The sequence below is a fragment of the Myiozetetes cayanensis genome, unplaced genomic scaffold (genome assembly GCF_022539395.1).
Source record: "Myiozetetes cayanensis isolate MyiCay16 unplaced genomic scaffold, myiCay2020 scf10, whole genome shotgun sequence".
Lineage (NCBI taxonomy): Eukaryota > Metazoa > Chordata > Aves > Passeriformes > Tyrannidae > Myiozetetes > Myiozetetes cayanensis.
In genome coordinates, this window is record NW_026086605.1 from 32,243,910 (window position 1) to 32,266,390 (window position 22,481).

Sequence of the window (22,481 nt, forward strand, 5' to 3'; positions counted from 1 at the left end):
GTTTGCCAGAAAAGAGGGACTGGTTTTATTTATTTGGGAACACAAACTCCCCCGGTACTAAATGTAGATTAGCATTTTAAAAAATGTCAGCATATTGAATTGAAATGTATGCTGATTGTGCCTCAAAACTGTTGCAGTACAAGGAATTTTGATAAGACATCTGCAAGGTAGAGTAATAATAATAATGACTGAGTTTATGATGCTAATGCAGATGTAAATTTAAACAAGTAAGTAATTATAGAGTAGGAGATGACTTCCCAGGTATACCGTAGGATAAAGAACACAGACTTTTTTTTGAAAATATGTATGTACATGAATTAAGATATGAAATATAACCTAGGTGAGACAGTACTTTGACTTAAGTTTTCCCCATAATGGTACATCAAGGTCGGTGATCCTGACTTGAGAGGATAAAGAGCCAAGTAATATGGCAAGGACAAGTAGCTGTCAGAAGCTTTTACCGGCAAGTATGCATATTTGATCTTGGCACTAAACAGTCTTAACTCACCTCTTATTTGGGTTCTGCAGCACAAATGTAACAATCCCCACTAACACCTTTTGGGTGACTCAGGAAAAAAACCTGAAAAAGGAATAGGTGTCCAACTATCCCTAGCAGATAACAGGTATTTCTTCTACCCTCCTTTTTAAAGACATCACATACTACATTCTTTTTCAGTCACTCTGCTTCTAGATTTATCAATCTCTGGATGACAGGACTTAAGTTGATAAGGAGCTGCGGAAGGAAAGGTCAGTTCTGACCTACTTAGGTCAGAAACAACCAGAAAGTGTTGAGAGGTACAGGTCAAGTGGAGAACTATTGCTACAGGAGTTCTGCCCCTTGTGCAATTGGTGTAGGATAGGGGGGGGAAAAAAAAAAAAAAGAGGAAGAAAAGGGTATTTATCAAACTTCCCAATATATATTTGTAATGAGTTAACATCACTCACAAATTTCAGACCAGCAACAATGAAGTTTACCAAGGCTGTATGTTCCTTGTCTTTCTCTCCCATGAGGTCTCAGGGTTTTCTTGGAAAACCAAACGATTAAAAGACTGCACTGCAGTAAATGTCTTTTTTTCCCACCTCAAGTCCTTCCCTACTTTGCTTTGTTTTCTCCAGCTTTTAGAGATTTGATTCATGGCTGCTATTGCCTGCATCTGGATCTACTACAGAAGTGAAAACAGGCAGAACACCCTGCATGTGTAGGATAATTCTGTCATTAACAAAAGCCAAGGTAGAATTTAAACTAGACACTCCTTAAATGGCTGAAGGGCTTTCACCACGTGCTGTCTTCCTTTCCAAGAGGTCCATGTTCTGAAAATTCCTGTGACTCTGCTGGGTATAAGAGAATGTAGTCTGCTGTGATGTCTCTTACTGAGAGAAATCAAGTGTATCAAAGAACTCACAACCTCTACTAAGGGTGAACTCTCACATTTTCTTTAAAGCAGAATGAAAAACCACAAAGAATTTGCAACCAATAAAAGAAGAAAAAGGAACACCCCCCCCCCCACGAGTATTCTCAGGAAGCCAAAACATTTTAAAAAGCATTACACTGCAGACACCTGAATGGGTAGCTAAACTGAGTTTGACTTTTCAAAGGAAATTAAAAACTACATTAGAAGACTATTAGCTAAAGAAATAGAAATACAGGGAATGCATTGGGGATGTAGTGAAGGTCTAGTTGAAATAAAAGTATCTAGGCAAGACAGAAAAGCAAAATGAATGCTTTGCCCCAGTTTTCAGGGGGGTGGAGATCATGCACAAATGGTGCAGAGAATGGTCATGCAATGGAAATCAAGGCCCAATGTGCAAAACAAACTCAGAAAATCTGACACCATAGACTCCTGAGGGAACCTACAGTCTCCATGCTAGAATTCTGAAAGAAATAGCACATGGAATATACATTCAGTAGAGAGGATTTTTAAGAAATGCATCAAAATGATATGCAGTATCAGATAAGAACTGCAGTCTCAACATACATTTTCCACCTCTCATAAAAATACAGAACAGGGGATCCTCATTCACTGCCTTCGTGAATATAAGTGTAGTGAAAGCATTTTGCAGAGAGTATATGAACCTTGTGCCCTCTTCTTTGTCTCTGAAAAACTTACACATGCTCACTTGTTTATCCTCCAATAAAAACAAAGAATTTGGTGAAACTTTGGACTTGGTGAATTCTTTTCCTGTTCTTGGAATATTTCTGTTAGGATGACTTCATTACTGCTTCAGCTATGAGTAGTTGTTATTCATTTGAAGGCACTACTTTCCACTGTGCTTAATATCCTAGTGGGATATTACTCACTGTTACTGCAATCCAGCTGTCTCATATTCTTCAACAAAAAACAACTTCATACAGAAGCTCTTTTTCATTTAAAGATTAATCTTTAATTACGCAGAATTCAGTACGTATTGCCTCAAAAACTATCAACCTGTTTCCTTTGACTTTGCTATATATTTCACATGGCACAGTTCCTATCTTTAATTGTACTATCTACCTTAGTCTATGTCCGTTACATCAATACTGTAGTAGTTTTAAGACTAGGCCTTCCTTGGTGACTAGGTTGTAACCAAGGAACCAAGGCCATGTTCCCAGTATTCCATATGATTTTTACGTAAGCAAGAGTATAAATAAGAAGAGAGAGGAAACTCTTGCTCTCTTTCTTCCGGTGGACCAAAGGCGAAGGTAGCTTTGCTGTCGCTCTGCCCGGGCGAGGGAGTGAGGCCTAGCGCATCTGGTTGGCCTTGAGAGGCAGAGAGTGCCGGCGGTTGTGTGGTGTGGTTCGCTATCTCTGGAGGGAAGTATTTACATTATATCCCTTTTTATTCCTTTTTCCTTTTCCCTTTCCCTTCCCTTTTCCCCTTTGGGGGGTTCCCTGTAAATAATTTTCTTTATATATATATATATAAAAATCTTCCACTTAAAATTCAGTTCGGTTTGGGTTCTTTTGATTTTCTTTTTTGTGATCTTTTCGATCAATTGCACAAGAAAGAGAGGGAGGGGGAAGGCTTTGTCCCTGAGGTCCGGGCACTTGGCTGGGAGCCAAGTCCAACCTGGGACAAATATCCTGACTAAAATGATATCCAGATAGAGTCCAGATGTTCCTCTGCAAAATCAAGCTCACAAAGTCTCTATAATCTTACAAAAATCAGATGTCTAAAGAGTCAAAAAATTATTAAGGAATGTGGATATGCCCTGGATCACCTATTTGGTGATTTCAAATCAACAGCCACCCTTGGATTAAGTAATCCTTGTGAGTGAAACAATGAAAACATCTTAAAAGAAGCACCCTGCAGTTCCAGAGGCATTCCTATTACAGCTCAGCAGTACAACACACCCTCCACTGTTCAGGTGCTCTCAAGTGTTACTCAAATTAAACCTGCAGGACTGGAGTGAATGTTTTATGTATCTATGGTTAAGCTTGAACATAGAAATGCATATCTGATAATCTGCATTAACACTAGTATTGGGCAGCATTTTACAGTTAGAACTCTATTTTTAAAAACATTCTCTCTGCGTAAATACATGCTTGAAATGCTTCCTGAGGAAGTGATCCAAAGACTTTCTGCTTTTACTCTGATGTTGACAAATTGTCCCCTGTGAATGAGTGGCCTTGTTCATTTACATTTCTCAATTATATTTTGATCAACAATTTCTTACCCTGATTCAGCCTTGCAATCCCCTGTAATCAGCAACCCCTTGTTCTTTGGCACCATCACCAAGTCCCTGTAAGCTGGCCACAGAACATTTCTGTTTCCTCACCTTGGCTGCTGTGCCAAGAGAGTATGTCTGAATAACCATCAGATTTACTAAAGCTTCTTACAGGCACTGAAAGGAAACTGGCATTGTCTGGAATGTATCTAATTAGGAATGCAAATACATCCTGACTCAGAAAATGAATGCCAGGGTTTCCTCCGCGCTCTCTCTGCGCCGGCAGTCAGCGTCTCTAAGGCATGGTGGAGGAACTGACTAACGTTTCACCAAACCTAAAAAAAAAACCTCTTATGACTGTGCCTGAAAAATGGTATTCATTAAGCAGAAAACTGCACATGTCCCCTTTAATGATTTTTCTTTTTTTTTTTTAATCTCCTGAGCTTTTGTCAGGACTTGCAAAGCAGAATTGTAAGATAGCACTGACAGAAATCTTCATATTAATACTGTCCATTTTGGTGTGCAGTGATTCACGATTTTATGGTTGCACCCTGCACTTACACTTACAATGGGCACTGTGACTACCTACAGTCTCTTCAGATCTCACTATTTAACCCTCATGTTTCAGAAAGAAGTACAGGGGATACAATATCCTTTTCTGAGTTACTGTTCACATACACACATCACAGAAGACTAAGAATATACCGTTTTGTGCAGAGCTATGCCTGTGTCTTCAGAGAAGCTGACTGAAGCTTTGTTACACTCCTCAGCGCGTTTCCCAACTTCCCAAAAATTAAAAACTCTATAAAGGAATAGTCAATCACAACCAGCTGGAGGTCAAGCCCAAGAAGACTGGACATACAGAAGATTCAGACCTCACTGAGGAACAGACAGAAGCAGTTTTGTAATCTTAAAAAAAAAGCAGGAGTCCCTGATTCACTGAGAGAAGATGGGGTGAGCAATACAGGCATTAAATGAAGTTTAACTATCTAGAAAAAAAATCAGACATCCTAATCAAACCCTTAGCCTATGTTCACAGGAATTAATCAGAGGATAAGCCTCACTCTGGTTTGTTTCGCCATGCAAATCCAGCTCACACAAACTTTTACTAGTATAGGCAAGATGTTAGATGTTTCAGGATTTTTCTTCAGTATATAAAAAATTTCCTAATTGACAACTGCAATAAAGATGACACATTTTAATAATTTTGTACATTGACATTCCTACTGAAACATTTCAACTAACACAATATGTTAAGACTAATATTTTTCACATCAGAACCCAAACTCTCCCTCAGCCTTTTCTCACAGGAGAGATGCTCTGTGGGGGAGTCCAGCTGGTTCTGGGCTCTCTGTAAGCTGAAATCCTGAAGATGGAACTTCTTACACCTGGCAGAGGGTTAACCAGGGATAGTAGGACTGTAACACAGAGTGGGTTTCCTGTTAGGATACTAACCTATGGTCTTAGGACATGTGGCTGCATGTCCAATCATAAGTTGTTATGAAGTGCTAAACCAATGCTGTGTGTACATGTGTCACCCCAGCACTGTATAAAGGTAGCTGCACTGTTGCAATAAAAAAGCTGCTGGTATCCTGAAACCCATGTCGCCTCCTGCCTCGACCCATGACAATGCTCCACCCCTCAGATCATTTTTGTGGCCATCCTCTGGACTCGCTCCAACAAGTCCATGTCTCTTCTGTGCTGAGGACCCCACAGCTGGATGCAGCACTGCAGGTGGGTCTCATCAAAGTGGAGTAGAGGAGCAGGCCCACCTTGCATGACCTGCTGGTCATGCCAGCCTAGAATGTTTTTGTATTTTAAGGAAAAAGAATAAGCAATAACTTTGTTCTCAACTGAAAAGTCAAGGCAGAAGACAAACTTCCTCTGAGAGATCTCTATATATTTTTATTAACACTTAATTTCATTTAAAAACAAAACTGCTGAACCTACATACATTACAGCTCAGTTCTTTTATCACTTGAAGTCGAATTTATGAGCTGAAGATATTTGGGGGAAATTCTGCACCTGACAAAATTCTGTTTTGAGTTTTAAAAATAAGTTGTTCTGAAGCAGTTTCCCAAACTACAGGAAAAACACCAGGGTAGGTGCAGTGATTGTAATTGTGTAAGACTGACAGAAATCAGGCTGTGAAGTCGTGTGATGGAAAGCTGAAAAAACTTCAAGAAGGGATTATCAGAATCACTTGAATATACTCTCAAGTTCCTACAATCCACAGGTTAAGGCTGGAGAACTGCAGATTAGGGTTTGTAGCTGCAAGTTGATAATTACTGAAGAGAATGAAGTTCTTTATCAACCAAATATAACTAAATACTTTTGAGGAACAAAAGACATTTTGATGCAACATTCTGATTTTGTACTCAATGCAATTCTACACTTCTGGAGTTATAATCACGTTTGTTTCATGGTAATCCAAATTTCCCAGATCAGTTCAACCTGGATATGACCTTAGGGGCACTGATCACATACACAATTCTAAATCCCTAATGTCCCGAACCATCTCAAAAACAACTATTAAAAGAACAAATTAAAAACTCACCCGAATCATCATGACTGAGCACCTGATGTTGTGAATCGCATCATACACCTTCTTAGAAATGTCCACAAAGTGGTTATCATCGAACAGATGAACTGTGTTCTTACTTAGGCTTTCCAATGCAATATTTACTTGACTAATAAACTCTGGAATCACTATTAAAAAAAGAACAACAAAACCAAATTTCAGTGAGTATGAAGAAGAACATAAAATTTTTTTTCTTTCTGGCAAATCACCTCACATTGATTAAAACTTTATTTTTAAAAAGCATTATAGTAATAGCACCATTACTTTAAAGTGGGAAGTCATTTGTAATTTTTTATCACAGTGATAAAAGTGCCCATGGTGAGCACATAAGCTCTGGAGGATTATACAGTACTACAAAGAAGAAAAGTTTTAAAATGGGAGCTGAGGGTGCAGTTATAAAAATTCATTGGTCATTTCAACAGTAATTTTATGTAAAGAATCAGGATAAATAACTTGGCTTTAAGCTGGAACTTCTACTGGTTCAGAATCTGGTTTCAGTCTTACTGGAGACATAACCACCAAAAGATTGATGCTTATTCTTCAAATTAAGAAGTCCCACAATTGTAATCTGAACTTACCAAGACAGTTTACCTTGTTTGATTGAATCAAACAAACAGTTTATTTTGAGCTAGTTTGATATTAACCTGTGCTTTAACCATAATGTCCTGGGAATTTTGTTCTGATGCTCCATGGCCTTATTCTGCATAGTGACCCGGTATAACTGTATCTCCCTTGGTCCTTCACATCAATTTGAAGCAAAGGAAACCCAACAGAGAGAGCAAAAAGAATGCAGATGGAAAATCCACCACACACAGAAGGACCTCAAACAAGCACAGATCAAACTCATTTGCAGCAACTTATTTCCTGTCACTTGGAGTCTGAGGACAGAGAAGAAATCAAAAGCAAAAGGATCAAACTGAATGTCTGTAATATTCAATATGAATAAAGTAGGTACCTTGTGGTACTAAACTTTTTTTCAGGCAATGTGTTTGTTTCAAATGCAAGCATAATGTGTGTTCCATCCCTTACTCCACAATTACACACTGTGTAATTCACAAATTCATACCACATGAAAGCAACGCTACTAACACCACAAGTGTGCAACATTTCAGGCAAATCTTGAAGTATATAATAAATTTTCAGACAAATGTAGAGAGAAAACCTGGCAGCATTAAGTATTAGGAAAGATGCCCCAATAATGTTTCAATCCCTAATTCTAATGGAGAAAACCAAATAACCCTTGGAAACATTTGAATTGATTTTTAAATTACAGTTACTTCACTGTCTTTGGTCTCAGCTGTTTGTCTCTGGAGTGCAGAACAGATACTTGATGTGTCAGTTCTCAGAAATCACAAACCTCAGTTAATTCAGTGGTAGTGGGAAGCTTCACTTTCTTCTGCAGAATAGGTCCGCATAAGTGTGAGACGAGTAGATGCCATTTGATTTGAAAAACAGGGTCTTTAAAATCAATGCTTCCCTCTTCAGATTATCACTTCAATTATCCTGCCTTCCGAAAAGGTCAATGGAAAGAAGATTTCTTAAATGGGACCGAAAAAAGACACGGTACATTTTTCATTAGCAACCAAATAAAGGAATAATGAAGGAGAGCAAGTACCTATTTATTTAGTGCTTTTTGGGGGTGGGGGAGCAGCAAATCACAGAAACAAACACACCACTTCAGGACTTTTTTTTTTCTGTTAAGCAAAGATCTTGGCCACTAGACTATCAAAATAATTGCAAGTGTGGCAGTTTTGAACTAGGCAGTTACCTCATACATTTGCACAAAGCTCTTTGTATCTTCATATCTGTTGTAAAAATGCCACAAAGGAGAAAATGAGAAGTTCCCAGGAATTCAGGATTTCCACTGGTACAGCCAGTTATCTATTCAGGCTGCATCCTGCACTCCATCCATATTCCATATGCTTATTAATGGCCTTTTTACAGTTCCTCCTGAGGCCAAACTCATTATCACAGTGTATTTGTTTGTCTGAATAAATACATCACTTATGAAAAAGAATTAAATGCAAATATGTACCCTATAGCTCATGTGCTACTGGCGGAGTCAGCACTAAAACACAGGCTGCACTTGGTTACAAAAACATCATCTCAGTGCCTTCCCTTGATTTGAGATGGTTGCTTTTCATCAAGATCACTTTTAGACAGACAATTAAAAACAAGATTAAGCTGTAATTTTAAAATACATACGCACCAATCTGCTAATAAAGTGTAAAAATACACTTGGGCTATTATAAGGTTATCCACCAGCTCTTATTTCTTGGTCATTTCCCCTGTGAATTCTCCCAAATCCAAGACTCCTTGACTGTGATTTGTCTAAGTTTTGAGTTCCCAACAAAAAGATTAAATAAATAAACAAATAAATAAATAAAAACTCATACATGAGTTCTCATCCATGGATCACTGGCATAAAAAAACCCACCTTATTTCATAAACCTCAAATGGTTCAGGCATCCCTCTGAAATATTGCATTAAGAGGACTAGAATTACATCAATAATGTGCATTCTTTGCTGTACTCTGCTTTGTTTTTCTAGGCAGCCAAAATATAGTGGAGAAGTGGATACAAGTCATAACAGGTGGAAGAGATTAATTTTTCAGTCTCTCAAAAGCAAAGAAAAATCACACAATTTGTAAATAAAACAACAAATACAAACTGTTAGACAATTGAGAAGTATTATTATATTTTTCTGATTTAAATATTAAAATATTTTGAAGACAACTTTTTTTTTAATTTTGTGGGGATTTTTTTGCCTTTTTTGTTGTTGTTACTATTGTTTATTTTGGATGTTTTATTTCTGTTCTGTTTTGTTTCTCCCTCAAAAACAAATTTCAATAAAAACATCTGTAATTTTGCCTTTCCTGAGGGGCAAGGTGTAGAAAGGAGGACATCTTGGAAAATACCAATACTGATCATAATCATAATATTCCAAGTCCCCAAACTCATCTACAGATTTCACGCTACCAAAAACACATTCTGTGCTCTTCTGGAAATTACGTTTATTTGTTTTAAAATTCATCATGTATTCCCTAATTCCTCTCTTTTCTTAAATAAAACTATCCACCTTTCCTTGTAGGCCATGTCTTCTTAGTTCTCTAATATTTTTTGCTAGATTTTGTTGTCTTCAATCAAAACCAGCTAACGAATATTATTTTTAATAACAAACTGATCAGGAAAACAGGTTCTCAGCTTTGCAGAAGGCCACTAACAACAGGTGGGAGTATGAGCCACTGTGCTTGCACCTTTTAATTAAGCTGTGTTAAGTGATTAATAACACTTCAGCAGCCACCAAGTCAGCTTGATATTGAAAAAGCAACAGTCTCCACAACTAAACTGTCCACGTGTGCAACAGTCACCTAAAGAATGCTTTAACAAAAAGAGCACACCTTAACAGACCTCCTAGAACTGATCAGAAAATAGTGACTTAAATTTATTTTAAGTCAAAATATTTATGGTTTTTATAGGGGGGAAAAGGAAAAAAAAACAAACAAAACACCTGTTTATTTGAGAAAGGGAAAAAACCAAGAATCACCTTCATAAAAAAATGAAACACCAATTGTATTCTTTTCATCACTCTTATACTCAATTATTGAAAATAAGGCTATTTGGTCCTGTGTCACCTCTGCAGGAGAATTCTCATCCAAGGTGTGATATAGGCAGGTATGGTTCTCCCTCTCAGTTCCTCTCAACTTATAATTCTACAGTTTCTCAAACAATGAGAGAAGATGCAGAGGAAAAGAAAGGGAGAGCAGATGTGGTGGATTACTGAATGTTCACACACAAAGTCTATCTCAAGAAAAACAATGTGTGTTAAATAAGCAAACTTTCACCTTCTATGGCTCTACAAGGCCACCACAGCTTCTGCTGGAACTCAAGTTCAGTGGCCTTTCAACATAGGAGAGGGCTCTGCAGGGCATTCAGCCACCTAGAGACATCTTCTGTGCCCAAAGAAAAAAGTGACAGGACTGTTAGGTAGGAGATGCAGAAACAGGAGCAGATTTCCTAAAAGGCTTGGCTTGTCAATATACAAAAAAATTGCAGATTTACCAGAGTGAATAACAAGCTTAAGGTAATAAAGCTACCAAAAAAATATTAAAAAATCATTAAAAAAAAAAAAAAAGGTGGGCAAGCCTGAGTGAAAAAATTGTTTCCTTCTGAATAAAATCCGAGTATTATTCATGGATTAGGAACTCTAATAGGAGAGGAAAGAGCCCCATGATAACAACTTCCAAGAGCCCACCTGATGGCAGATTCTAAAAAATGATAAGTAAAAGCCAAGAGTATGGTCATGTAAAGTCTAAAAAGATTCTGAGTGAGCTTCATACAAAACTAGTATGATAACAAACCACAGGAATAAACCAGTTTGCAGACAGGCAAGTTAAAAGAGATGAGTGCAACCTATGCCATGGCAAGGTGGTGGCAGCATAAGAAGACAGTTGGGACAAGTGGTGTGTATCACAACTAATTTACTATCCCCCATAGTTTGATCACCCAGCATGAAAATCAGTGTGATGAGTATAGATAGTTTACTAGCAGAGGACTGAAGTAGTTTTCCAGCTGCAAGAATTCAGCAGAAGTAAAGCATAAGCAAAGTATGGTTGTAAAAATTAAAAACACAGCCACCTCTGAAATGCAGGGTGATACTATAAAAAAATAAGAAATCCAGTTAATAACCACACAGCCTTTTTTTGGTACTTCTTTATGTCATTTCACTTTTTGAGATCAAATAATAGTTTGCACTTCTTGTGATTAAAAAATAAGCATTTGCAAATATCTTTTGGAGAGATTTCTGAGAATTTCAGAGGGTAAGAACATTGTCTATTCCAGTAACCCAAGTTAAGTATTCTGTCTGGTTTTAATGTAATTTCCATCCAAAATGCCTTATAAAGAACTAAAAAAATACAACAAACAAAAACCATCTAAGCTAAAGGCAAATGTGCTGGGCAAGGTACACCATGTGCAATACAAGGGATTCTGCTGGCAGCAGCTTGAGCCACACCACCCAACATACTATTTAGAACAGAACAAACTGTTTTAATGGCTGATGGAGACAATTCGTTAGAGGTATTCAAAAATACATTTAAATAATAATGGAACTACTGCAAAGCAAAAGCATTCTGCACTCACTGTGAAAGGTTGAGCTAAATAACATAAACAGGTTTTGAAACTCCAGCCATTTGTGACTGTTACAAATCCACATAATGCAACCCTAATATGAAGATCAAACTGCTGCTGAAGTTGATTCCACTATAACTTAATTCTGTATTTCTGTGATACAATGTTAAACTGGTAGCATTTTATTACAACATGGTATCCAATGACTTTCCAAGAGACAGAGATACATAAATATATATATACTAATATGAGGAGTAGAAGAGTTTTGTGACTGTGTGCCTCCGATATACCCCTTCTACTTCTTCAAACATTAACATTTATATTTAATCACCCTTTTTGGTAACAAGCACAATTTTTGAAGTTCTAACACCTGAAAGAGCTCATGTTCCTCTGCCAGTCTCAATCCCAGGCCAATTAGAGGAAGAACCTCAGGATCACTCATTGTGCCCGCTCCCCACCTTGACTATTCAGAGCATAAAGATCTATAAATTATCTATGTGGAATTAATTATTTCATGCTAAAGATTTTGCATAATGAAGGTGTAATACAACACAAAGTAGCCAAGGCAGAGGCCTGATGCACCAAGAAAAAAAAGAGTTTCATACTAAAAGTAAGATGCAATTAGTATCTGCTTCTCTAACTCAAACATGCTGCAACTGTGTATGGGCATTTGGCAACCTGCAAGACTGTCAGATTGGTGGCATAGTCAACAAGCACACGGCTGAGCATGTATGAGCTGAGTATATATGTATCTACAAAAATAAGTATTTAGAGAATTATCAAGCTATATATAAATGTACAGAATATTCATTTACATGTATATGTTTACATTCGTATTTCTATGCAAGCTATGCCTAATGCACAACAGCACTTTTGCGGTACTAGATCTTCACAGCTAACAGGGGTAAGGTTTTTAAGAGTTAACTGTCCTGAATATGAGAAAAGATTGGTAACGAGTGAGACCTAATTATTGGCAGTGCGTATTATTAATGAATGGCAATCCAGTAAATTGCTGCTTTTAAGTTAGAAAAGGTTCTAATTTGTTCCCCATTTAAACACACCCACGACAGTGACTCAACTTCCTACCTGGAAAACATAGTTATTTTCATGTGCCCCAAGACAGTTTAGAAGTATAAAAAGCCCCTGTTACTCTGTAATGTACAGGTGATTGCTTGTGACTTTGGAATCTCTGGGCTCTCCCCACAGTCCTTGCACAGCCTGGCAAATGCCTGTAATGCTGTACCTGGGAATTAAGGTAGTGCCTGCAATTAAATATCATGGGTCAAGATGCCAATGGTGACTTAATGGGATCTTTTTTGAGTTTGGATTTGAGGGTTCTCTGTATGAAATATTTATCAGGAGCACATTACAGCATTCCAGAGAGCAGAAAGATACTTTAAATAATTTACATAACCCTCCTTTTCTGAAGTCCTCTACCTAATTCTGTTTGCTGCCATACTCAAGGACAGACTGACCACAAGATCTCAGATGAAAATGACATTTCCCCCTAGGACAGACTTGGGGAGAACTTCAGAATGTTTTTCTCATTTCTTAGCAGACAGTGTGGACCATGTGGGCCTGTCTTATCTCATCAGTTCCCTGCTATTTATGAGCTGTGGAAACATCCACTACTCCTGAACTCAGTTCACAGTTCAGAACAACATGACCTTCTTCAGTCTAACTGAGGTCATTCTACATTTAGAAGCATCTGTACAAAATAGAATGTCATATAGATACATATGATACAATAAATACATATAAGCTAAGACTAGTAAATAATGTAAGTGTACCTAAAAAATCTCCAAAAAACAGCAAGAAAAGGAGACCACTAACACATCAGGCACTTCCTACAGGCTGCTGACCAAACACTACCAAATTGGGATTTTTCAAATTTACTGGACAGGGAACAGAAAATGCTGTGTAAAAAAAAAAAACATTAGAGGAAATTGAGGTCTTCCTGGGGGGAGTGACTTCATTATATGTAAGAGAGACTATCTGAACAGAGAACAGCTTTTCAGGAATTTAGATGGGGAAGAGAAATCCTGAGAGTTTAATAAAAACTAAAATTAAAACCACTCCAAAACCTCTTCTCTGTGAAACTTGTTTGGTTGTATTGTATAAGCATTATGTTATATTAAGCTAGAGAATGGTGTGAATTAGCAAAAAATTTAAACAAGTCAGACCACTATTATTTTTTTCTGTTAATTTTATGTTTATTGCTAATTCCTATGAAATTAGAAGCAGTAAGAATGTTTGACAAAGCATATAAAGGGATATTTTGAGGTGACACTATTCCAGTCTTTAAAAAGACTGACCTGTGAAAAGCTCATCTAGCTTAAAGTCATTTAGGAGCATTCTAAAATAATTACCCATTTTGTACTGAAATAGAAAACTTATTAAGGCTGATTTGGAGAGAAGTACTGACAAGACAACAGAATAAACAAATTCACCATTGCATTAGTTTACCCATTTTGGAAACAGACACCCTGAACCACAGAATAAACTCTATTCCATGTGCAATAGCCAGTTTAGGCAGAGGTTTTGTACATGAGCTTTGCCATGACTGCAGTGGGGGTTTCCTCAATCCTCAGGAATGCCCGGACTCCGTGCAAACTGACAGTTTGCTTTTTCACACGTTTGCTGTTACATCCCAGAAATTACTGATTAGCATTACGCTGGCCCAAGCCCTTGGAACTCCTAGTGCCCCTTCTCCTTTCCTTCAAGCCAAGCCATCTTCAGAAAATCTCCAAAGCTTTTGGGCTTCAGCGATTACAGAAGGAATCCCCCAAAGAGGTCTGTTGCTGTGTAAGTTAGATCTGTGTGTAAACATATCAGACACATTCCATATAAGCATTTTATCTGTAAACACAGTGATTAAAAAAAAAAAATAGTTCAAAATTACTTTTTTGCCTTCCTTCTCATATTTTTGAAGACTGGTTTATTTATTTTGTTTTTTATGACTGTAACACTTGACCATTTCCAACTCTATCTCTGTAACTTTATATTCAACTGCATAAATACTGTATGTACACACATACCCACCCTTGTATCTTCTAAAGGCAAGATAAAAAGTACTTGAGAGGTAATACAATCACTTTGTCTCATCACTTGCAACTGTAAGAATAAAAAATTAAACCTGTTTGAAAGCAGTGCGAAGAGAATTAGCAGTCCACAGAAATGGAGGATCATCTGGAAGGATGTTAAGAATTCCTGAATTAACCTGTTTTTAGCACTTGATTCTATTATCAAACAATATCAATGTGATAGCAGTCTGCTCTCAATGAGTATTATTGCTGATTTTATGTCAGGATAGACAGTCTGATTTTTAATACTTAGTATCTGATTTCAATTCCAGTTAAAAACTGTTAGAGTGAATGAATTGTGGCAAGTTACTGTTTTCATTTGAAGGTTAACTTAAGCATATAGAAGTACTGAGGAAAGCTAGCTACAACAATAAAATCAATGGACAAACACTAAATATGGTCACTAAGTATTTTTAAAGCATCTATGAGCTCTGCTTAGTGAAAAGTCACAGCAAAACTATTGTATATTGAAGTGTAGTTACATCCTATAATCTTCCCCAAAACACAGCTTATGCTGCATGAACATACTGACTTATCTGGAAGTGAATTCACAAGTGAATGAATACGTGGCAATTCAATCTGGGAAAGGGACTTTTCTTTACAAACAGAATTGCTGTAAGATCATTCCTGAATGTCAGATATATAGATTACACTTTGGGTTTATGCAGCAAAATAGTGTTCACTGCAGACATGAGTATGTTTGCCTACAAAGCCTTTCTGTAAGCTCTTCCTAAGGCTGTACTGACCACTGTGTTAAAAGACTCAGATTATTTTATACTTATAAGCTAAACTTAAAGAATCAAACCAAACCTGAATGTTATCGTTGCTACAGTAGGCCACAAGGCATTAAATGAACCAATCATCCTATAGGGACAGAAAAAGTGAGTTTCCAAGTGATGAGTGTTTCACAAGCAAAGCCAGACTGAATCTGTAGGTACAGAGAGAGAAGTGCAGCAATGGTATTCTTCAAATTTCTCTATTTACCACCATAACTAGAGCAAACAGTGCACCAGAAAATGGAAATGAATGTCTATGATTAGGGTTGTAGAAGAGAGCATTCAAAGATACCTCAAGATATATCGGCTACTCTTTGCACCTTGCCTGCTTGCAGACAACCTAACACAACGTGACCACACCTAACTTTCTAGGCTAGAATATGCTCCGACAGTACTGAAAAATACATTTATGAGCATGTCGGGTCCAACTGTGGAAAGCTGTATCTTGAGTAACAGCTTTTTCACTGTACCATCAAACAGCACTGTGCAGGGCACATGGAAACAGGGCTCACACAGCTGAGGAACTCTGCTCTCAATAAAACTCCCAAATTAAAAGCGAAGTTCAATTTGCAAAGCTTGAATTTTTTTTCTTAATAGTTTCCAGATCTGAAGCATCTTGAGGAAAATAGTTCCATTCAGATACCTCCAGAGATGTGTGCACACATTACAGATCTGCTGCTCATGAGGTATTTATTCCTGCTGTGCTAATACTGACCTAGAATTCATTTATTTAGGGGTTGTTCCGTAATATTTTAAGCATGATACTGAAAGGTTAGACACAATTCAGTTGTCTTGCCTAACTAATTGGTTATCTTACTAAAAATATCATCCAAACCCAATCACTCATGAGGAAAGACAACAAGAAAGGAAAGACCCACCCAAGACCCTGACCTTAAGGCCAAGAATTCTAGAGATATACAGAGAATTTCCATGTTTAAATTCCAAGTACATAAAGTTTCAAAGTCCTATCTCAACAAATCTGAGGTTGCAAATGAAACAAAAACTGCCATGGGGCTGATGTGCAACAGATTTAGCAAAGTATCAGGAAAACAGAATGCCTAAATTTGATTTAACTCCAGACATCCTATAAGTTAGAAAAGAAGGAAAAAACCAACAGAGCCACTTTCAGAAGCTCAGAACATGTAACAGAGCCATATTTTCCCAAAATCATAGCCATGTAGAAAATTAGTTGCCCTTCAAAACATTAGCAGTAAATAACAATCTAAGTATTCATTTTTGAAATGTAGCCAGTTATTTTTGTAAATAACTAGAAATACTGTCTTTTTATAAATCTGGTTCCCAGTGGGTGTAGCATCAACTTACAAAACCTGAACACAGCTGAATTAGCAACAAAGGATAAAGGATTACAAGTTTTTTTGGCCCAAAGACCAAAAAAAAAAAGTATATTCTACTGGGAAACATCAGAAATTAATACCTTTTTTTTAGGCAGAATCAGATACTACATTTTTGAAACATATATGTTAGCAAACAACAAAAGCACAGAAAACAAAATGTCCTTTGGCAAAATGTATTTGGGAAAAGGATCACACCACATTTTAGTTCTATGTCTACTATAATCGTAACTTGGAATAACTGAAATAATTTAATCAAGAAGAATTATATTGCATGGAAGACTGCTGACATTTCAAAAGCAAGCACAAAAAAACTACAACTTGTTAGCCAAAATCCTCAAGTTCTTAATTACAGTGAAATACCAATAAACACTGTCAACCTCAGAAAAGATATTTTTCCTGAACGGTGTCCAAAAAATACTGTCTCCAAATTTAATATTAATAGCAAGCCTCAAAATGACTCAGAAAACACTGCCTTGTGACAGAGACTAACTCTGTGTGTATTTCCTGCCTTTGCTGGGAGCACTCAGTGCACTGGTCCCCTGCCTGCTCCCTCCTTTCCCATAGGACCACGGACACCAGTAACACCCAGGAAGAAAGAATGGGGAGAGAGGGGTTGTACAACCATCAGCAGAGTGAGTGGCAGTTGTTCCAGGGGTTCCAGTGGACTTGAAATAAACTTCTACATACTGAAGCTGTGTAAGGAGACCACACAAATGTTCATTATTAGAACACAGTATTACTGAAATTGATTTAAATCAAGAGTGATAAAGGGTTGCTTGTATATTTAATATGTTCAATTATTACATATCATCATTTGAAAGCAATGAACCTACTAGTTGCAGGAAGTGAAACTGGGTAGCTTGTTTGCGGCCATGGTGACAAAAACTCAAGTGGTTCTCTCTAAGGATTCAGAGCAAGAATGTGAATGGGCTGTTGCCACTCAGTACCCTGACCATAACTGCATCCTGCATTACATGTTATGCCCTACAAAATTAACATCATCTTACCCAACTGGCTACCAACAACATTAAAAAGAACATTCTTCAGTATTTACCTGACACCCCTAATCAACTAGTGACTAATTAAATTAGCAACGTTTACAGATATTAGTGCTAAGACTAGTATTATCAGCAGGTAAAAGCCCCTTGGGTGAAGAAAGTTCTGTGCAAGAACCTAGAGAAACAGTGAGAGTGATTAATTATAACAGGTACTGACTGTTCTGCACGTACAGTCAGGGTGAACTCCAACTGCAGTGGACTGCTGACAGACAAGAACGTGATTGCCCATTGCATCTCCTGTTAAATTCAATTCCATGCAGAAAGTATAGAAAGGCTGAAAAGGTTCTAGAGGTTTTTTTTTGTTCTTTACTTGTGGTTTAGAGTTTACAAAGGCCAACTATGAGAATAATTCCTCCCAGTCTGCAATGCAGAAATAGTAACTTTTCTCCAAGATATAGAATAGTAGATTTTATGAAAGATTCAGGAATTCAGTTATGAGCTCACAACGGTTAGAAACTGAAAAAACTCTAATGAATAAAACTAACATTATTAGAAACTGAAAAAAACTATCTTAAATAAAACTGATATTTCTTCTAACACTATTAGGATACAATCTCTGAAGCTGTTTTGAGGTGCAGGTATTTATTTGCCTTACTTGTCTCAGAAAATAATATATAAGCAAGACAAGTGAAGAAATTAAGCAAACACAAAATGAATGTGTTGTTATTTAAAAGAAATCTGGAGCACTGCTGAAAATTTTACTACTGGCTCTCTGGAAAAAAAAAAGTCAACATAGTTTTAAAAGAGGATACCAAAGAGTAAACAGGCACTTTGAAAAATAGGGTACCAAGAGGTTTCAAATATGCTTTTCTGCCTATCTGGAAATGTATGAGACTAAATCACAGAGATTGTATCCATTTGCAATGTTGGTATGCTTGACCTCCATTTAATACACAATACTTCATACAAGAAGCCTGTATTAGCATTCTGGAGAAATTTGCAGAACCAGAATGAAGTATATGCAACCATTTTGACACTAAAAATCCTTCTCAAATACTAACACCACATATTTCTAATCACAAAGTACTCTTCTCAAGGAGTTTGAGATTGCTACAGCAGAGTATGAAGGCACATGTTAAAACATGTAGTTACCCAGAAAAGCTCAGTAATATGAATGTAGTTGAAGTCTAACAAAAGGAATAAAAAATCCTAAACACATTACTTGAAAAGCACTTTTTTATATCACCTGTATCGGTCTCCTCACTAAAAGAAAAAGACCAAAATGACATCAGGTCAGTCACAGTTTTGTCTAGCTAAGTCTTCAAAGCCAGACATTTCACTGCATCTCTGAAATCTACCCTTCCTAAAAAATAAGCATCTCAAAAACAATGGTCTGTTCCTTGCAGCCATCTCCTACAATTGCTTACTAAATGCTTCTGACTTCAAACCTGGGAATCAGTTTTGGGGAATTATTTTAAGCCTCCCTCAACACTAAAAATGAAGTTACCAGGAAAACACCAATATTACGGTACAAGGAATGCTGACTTGAAGCTTCAGGCCAGGAAAGAAAATAAAAAATTGATTCATAAGGAAAAGTAAACAAACCAACCCTAAACCAGCTGTTGAAACATCCAAGTTTTTTTCCTGATCCTTTCTGTTGATTAGGAGGGTTGTCATACAGTTCACTGCCTAACCCAGCTATAAGGTGTCAAGGTGTGAGTATTCCATAAGCAAAGCAAGGCTGTTACTTCATATTGCTTGGGAAGGGTGAAGAATTCTGCAATGATTTATCTGCACAACACTCAGGGGACAGACCTTCTCATCTCATGACTGAAGCCACCTACCTTTTAATTTTTAATGCCTGACAGCAATCATAATCATTCAAACTGACAGACAGTTGTATATTCCTACATGAAATTCCATGACAAATACTCCAATTCTGTTGAATTATTCCAAAATTACTCTAGCTGCAGCTGTTTAATAGCACTGGGTAAACTGAGGAGATGGTGTGATGTTCTCAAAAACTGTGACACAAAACAAAGCCTTCAGAAAACAAAACGAGCTTCAGAGGTGACCTTGCCCAGCAGTGGAATTCTGGTAGGAAATAGAATACAGTCCCCAGAAAGCAAGGAGAAGCCCTGTTTACAGAAATATTTATTTGTCATATAATGGATTCAATTCCACTTCTCCAAATGCTGCCACGAATGGTAGTGACAGACTTACTGAGATATGAGGTGAACAAAATGACCACAAGCCTATCATTTACGATTTCAGCAAGAATCAATTTTACTGTGCTAACAGATTTATAATCTGTACATACATACACGGGCATCCATAAATCCTACAGAATTACGCATATGCTCCCCACATCAAGATCTATGGCATCATTTCCAGATCCAACAGTTGACGGTTACTAAGGAGGGAAGCACAAAGAGCTGAGGGCACGTTGCCAGAAAGAAATCACCATGAAAATCTTCAGCAGAGTTGAGTTAGCTGTATGTAGTTGGAAATGTTATTGGAGGGAGATGGGGGCAAACCATATAATTTTGTCATTAAGATATGGCAAGTTATGAATTTTATTATAAAACATAAAAATCTATTCCATACAAAAATTAAAATTGTAAAAGGTGCTTTTTGTAAATTTGGGTTAGAAAACAACAAACGATCTCTGTGAACAAGTTGAGTGATCTAAAGTTGAAGAACAAGGAGTTACTGCAATTTTTCAGATCTAAAGAAATCTTTAATTAGACTGGATTAATACCAAAGATTTAAACCAAAAAAAGTCCTCATAGACCGTGAAATTGAGAATCAACTCTTAAGGACTCATGTTTCAAGAAATAAAGCTACTCAGTCCACAGTCTTGCTCAGGAGGCAGATCATGCTCTGACACGTAAATATAACAAAAGCAAATGGTTAGAAGAGTGGTAAAACCCAAACTATTCAAAATATTTTGGTCTCTATGTGGAAAAAACCAGCAGGTGTATTTGACCAACTGGCTCTAGGAAGCATCAGATGATTTCAAAGGTGCTCATTAAGAACTAAAATGTTCTTATTACAGAGAACTTACAAAATAGACAAAAACTTCAGCTTCTGTAAGAAAAATGTATTTTCCAATGCATTACACTGTTCTGAAAGACAAAAGGATTCTTTGAATGTGGAATGGTAAAGGAAATAATTATTTAAGTGGTGCCTGAGACACAGCAAGTTAATCAAGGACAAATGCACCAGGCACAGCATGCTTGTTGTAACTCCCCCCCAAAAAAATGCAAAATAACAATAGAATTGGGGTTTGTAGGTACAAGACCACAAGACAAACCTAAGGAAAACAGTAAGGGGAAGAAATAGTGCTGCAGACACTCTGGGAAATACATTCAAAATAACTGGAAAGGTTACAGAGCTTCAAGTGAAAAGCAGTCAACAGAATTGCAAATGAATATCTATAACATGACAAAGGTTAAGGCACTTCAGACCCTGTCCAAGAAAGCCCTAGCTGAAATGAAGGTAGTGGTTTTGGTGTGAGCACAGAGATAAAATCTGTCCAAGTTATAGAGCCTGCTTCAGTTTAAAAATATAAAGAGCAGTAGTAACTCCCTGATCTTGTTATCAGATTAAGGAAGGGACTCTACTGAACAAGACCAGTACAGTGGTTCTTAGGATCTAAAAGAGCAAAATATATGAAACTTATACAGATAGTGGAAAGTCATGAGTCATTTCTTAAAGTAGACTCAAGTGAGGGAAGGTTTATCCCAAAGTGTCACATACAACAAACACAGATTCCTACTGGGAAAAAAAAAAAAAGATCACTTAGTGCAACAGCTTTTTAAAGCAAACAAATGTGCAGTTAAAGGCATCTTTAAAACCCACAGTGTTTATAATCAACATGGACATTACTGTTATTATCAGTGAAGCAAAGCTATTTTTGAGCTAGAGGAAAGGGGGGAAAAAAAAGAATTGGCAAAAAGGAATGGCATTATGATCAGGGTAGGAGCCCCTGGTGGTCTAGTGGTAAAGGCGCGGCGCTGTCACTGCCGAGACCCGGGTTCGATTCCCGGTCAGGGACACTCCCGGGCTGATGGAGCTCGTTAGCCGTGTAAGGCAATCCCATCTACGTCCTAAGGACCTCGCTGCCACCGTCCAAGCTCGCTTTGCCCCGGCAGATGAACCTTAGGATTAAAGGGTGGGCTCAGTTCCGCACACACTGTGTCTCACCTAAAAAATCCAAGGCACAGGCTGGAAGGTGTAAAGACCTTCCCCGGATCTTCGCTCGCGAAGACTGGCCATTATTATTTATTATTATGATCAGGGTGATTTTTTGATTATCCAGAACACAAAAAAATGTTCTTATTTCCTCCTATTTTTTAAAACATTCTTCACATCAGAAGCAAACCATGGTTTTAAGGTCAACATTTTTAACAGAATTTCACAGAAGGAGAAGAACTGCAAAAAAAGCTGCAGACTCTACCAAATGGATGCTGTTGACTCTGCAATAGAGTAGCACCCACAAGAATGAAGGGTTATTGCTTAAGTTACAGTTCTACAATCATCATTGAACCATAAAGAAAAATATTTTAGGCTCAGTCATGCAAACACCCTGAGCATTTTCCTTGGCTAACTTTTTTTCCTCTTAGCTCCTACAATAATTCTCTGTAGAAGAATTTCTTACAAGCTATTCCTTATCTGAGTTGTACATCAATCGCACAAGTTCAATTCCATGAGCTTGCATACTAAGCCTCTCTCCTGTTCTTCTCTCAAATGTTTTAGTTTTGTTTTCTTGGTTTTTTTGGGGTTTTTTTTAATACATTTTGAAGTGAAAAGACTCAGTCCCCTTTGGCAGTCATTGAGTTTCATAAGCAAGGGTAAAAACCTCTGACTACTAAACAGATTCCAATAGCAAGTATTATCTTTAAATCTCA

General features: G+C 37.3%; 1 protein-coding gene across 11 annotated transcripts in view; it reads right to left on the bottom strand.

Annotated features, from left to right (window-relative positions):
- CTNNA3 (catenin alpha 3) overlaps positions 1 to 22,481 on the bottom strand; it is a 454,192-nt gene that overhangs the window by 85,950 nt on the left and 345,761 nt on the right. For all 11 annotated transcript variants that reach the window (XM_050305771.1, XM_050305769.1, XM_050305770.1 and 8 more), the window contains one exon: positions 6,204 to 6,355. In XM_050305771.1, coding sequence (XP_050161728.1) covers positions 6,204 to 6,355 — 152 coding nt within the window. The remainder of the gene's footprint in view (positions 1 to 6,203; positions 6,356 to 22,481) is intronic.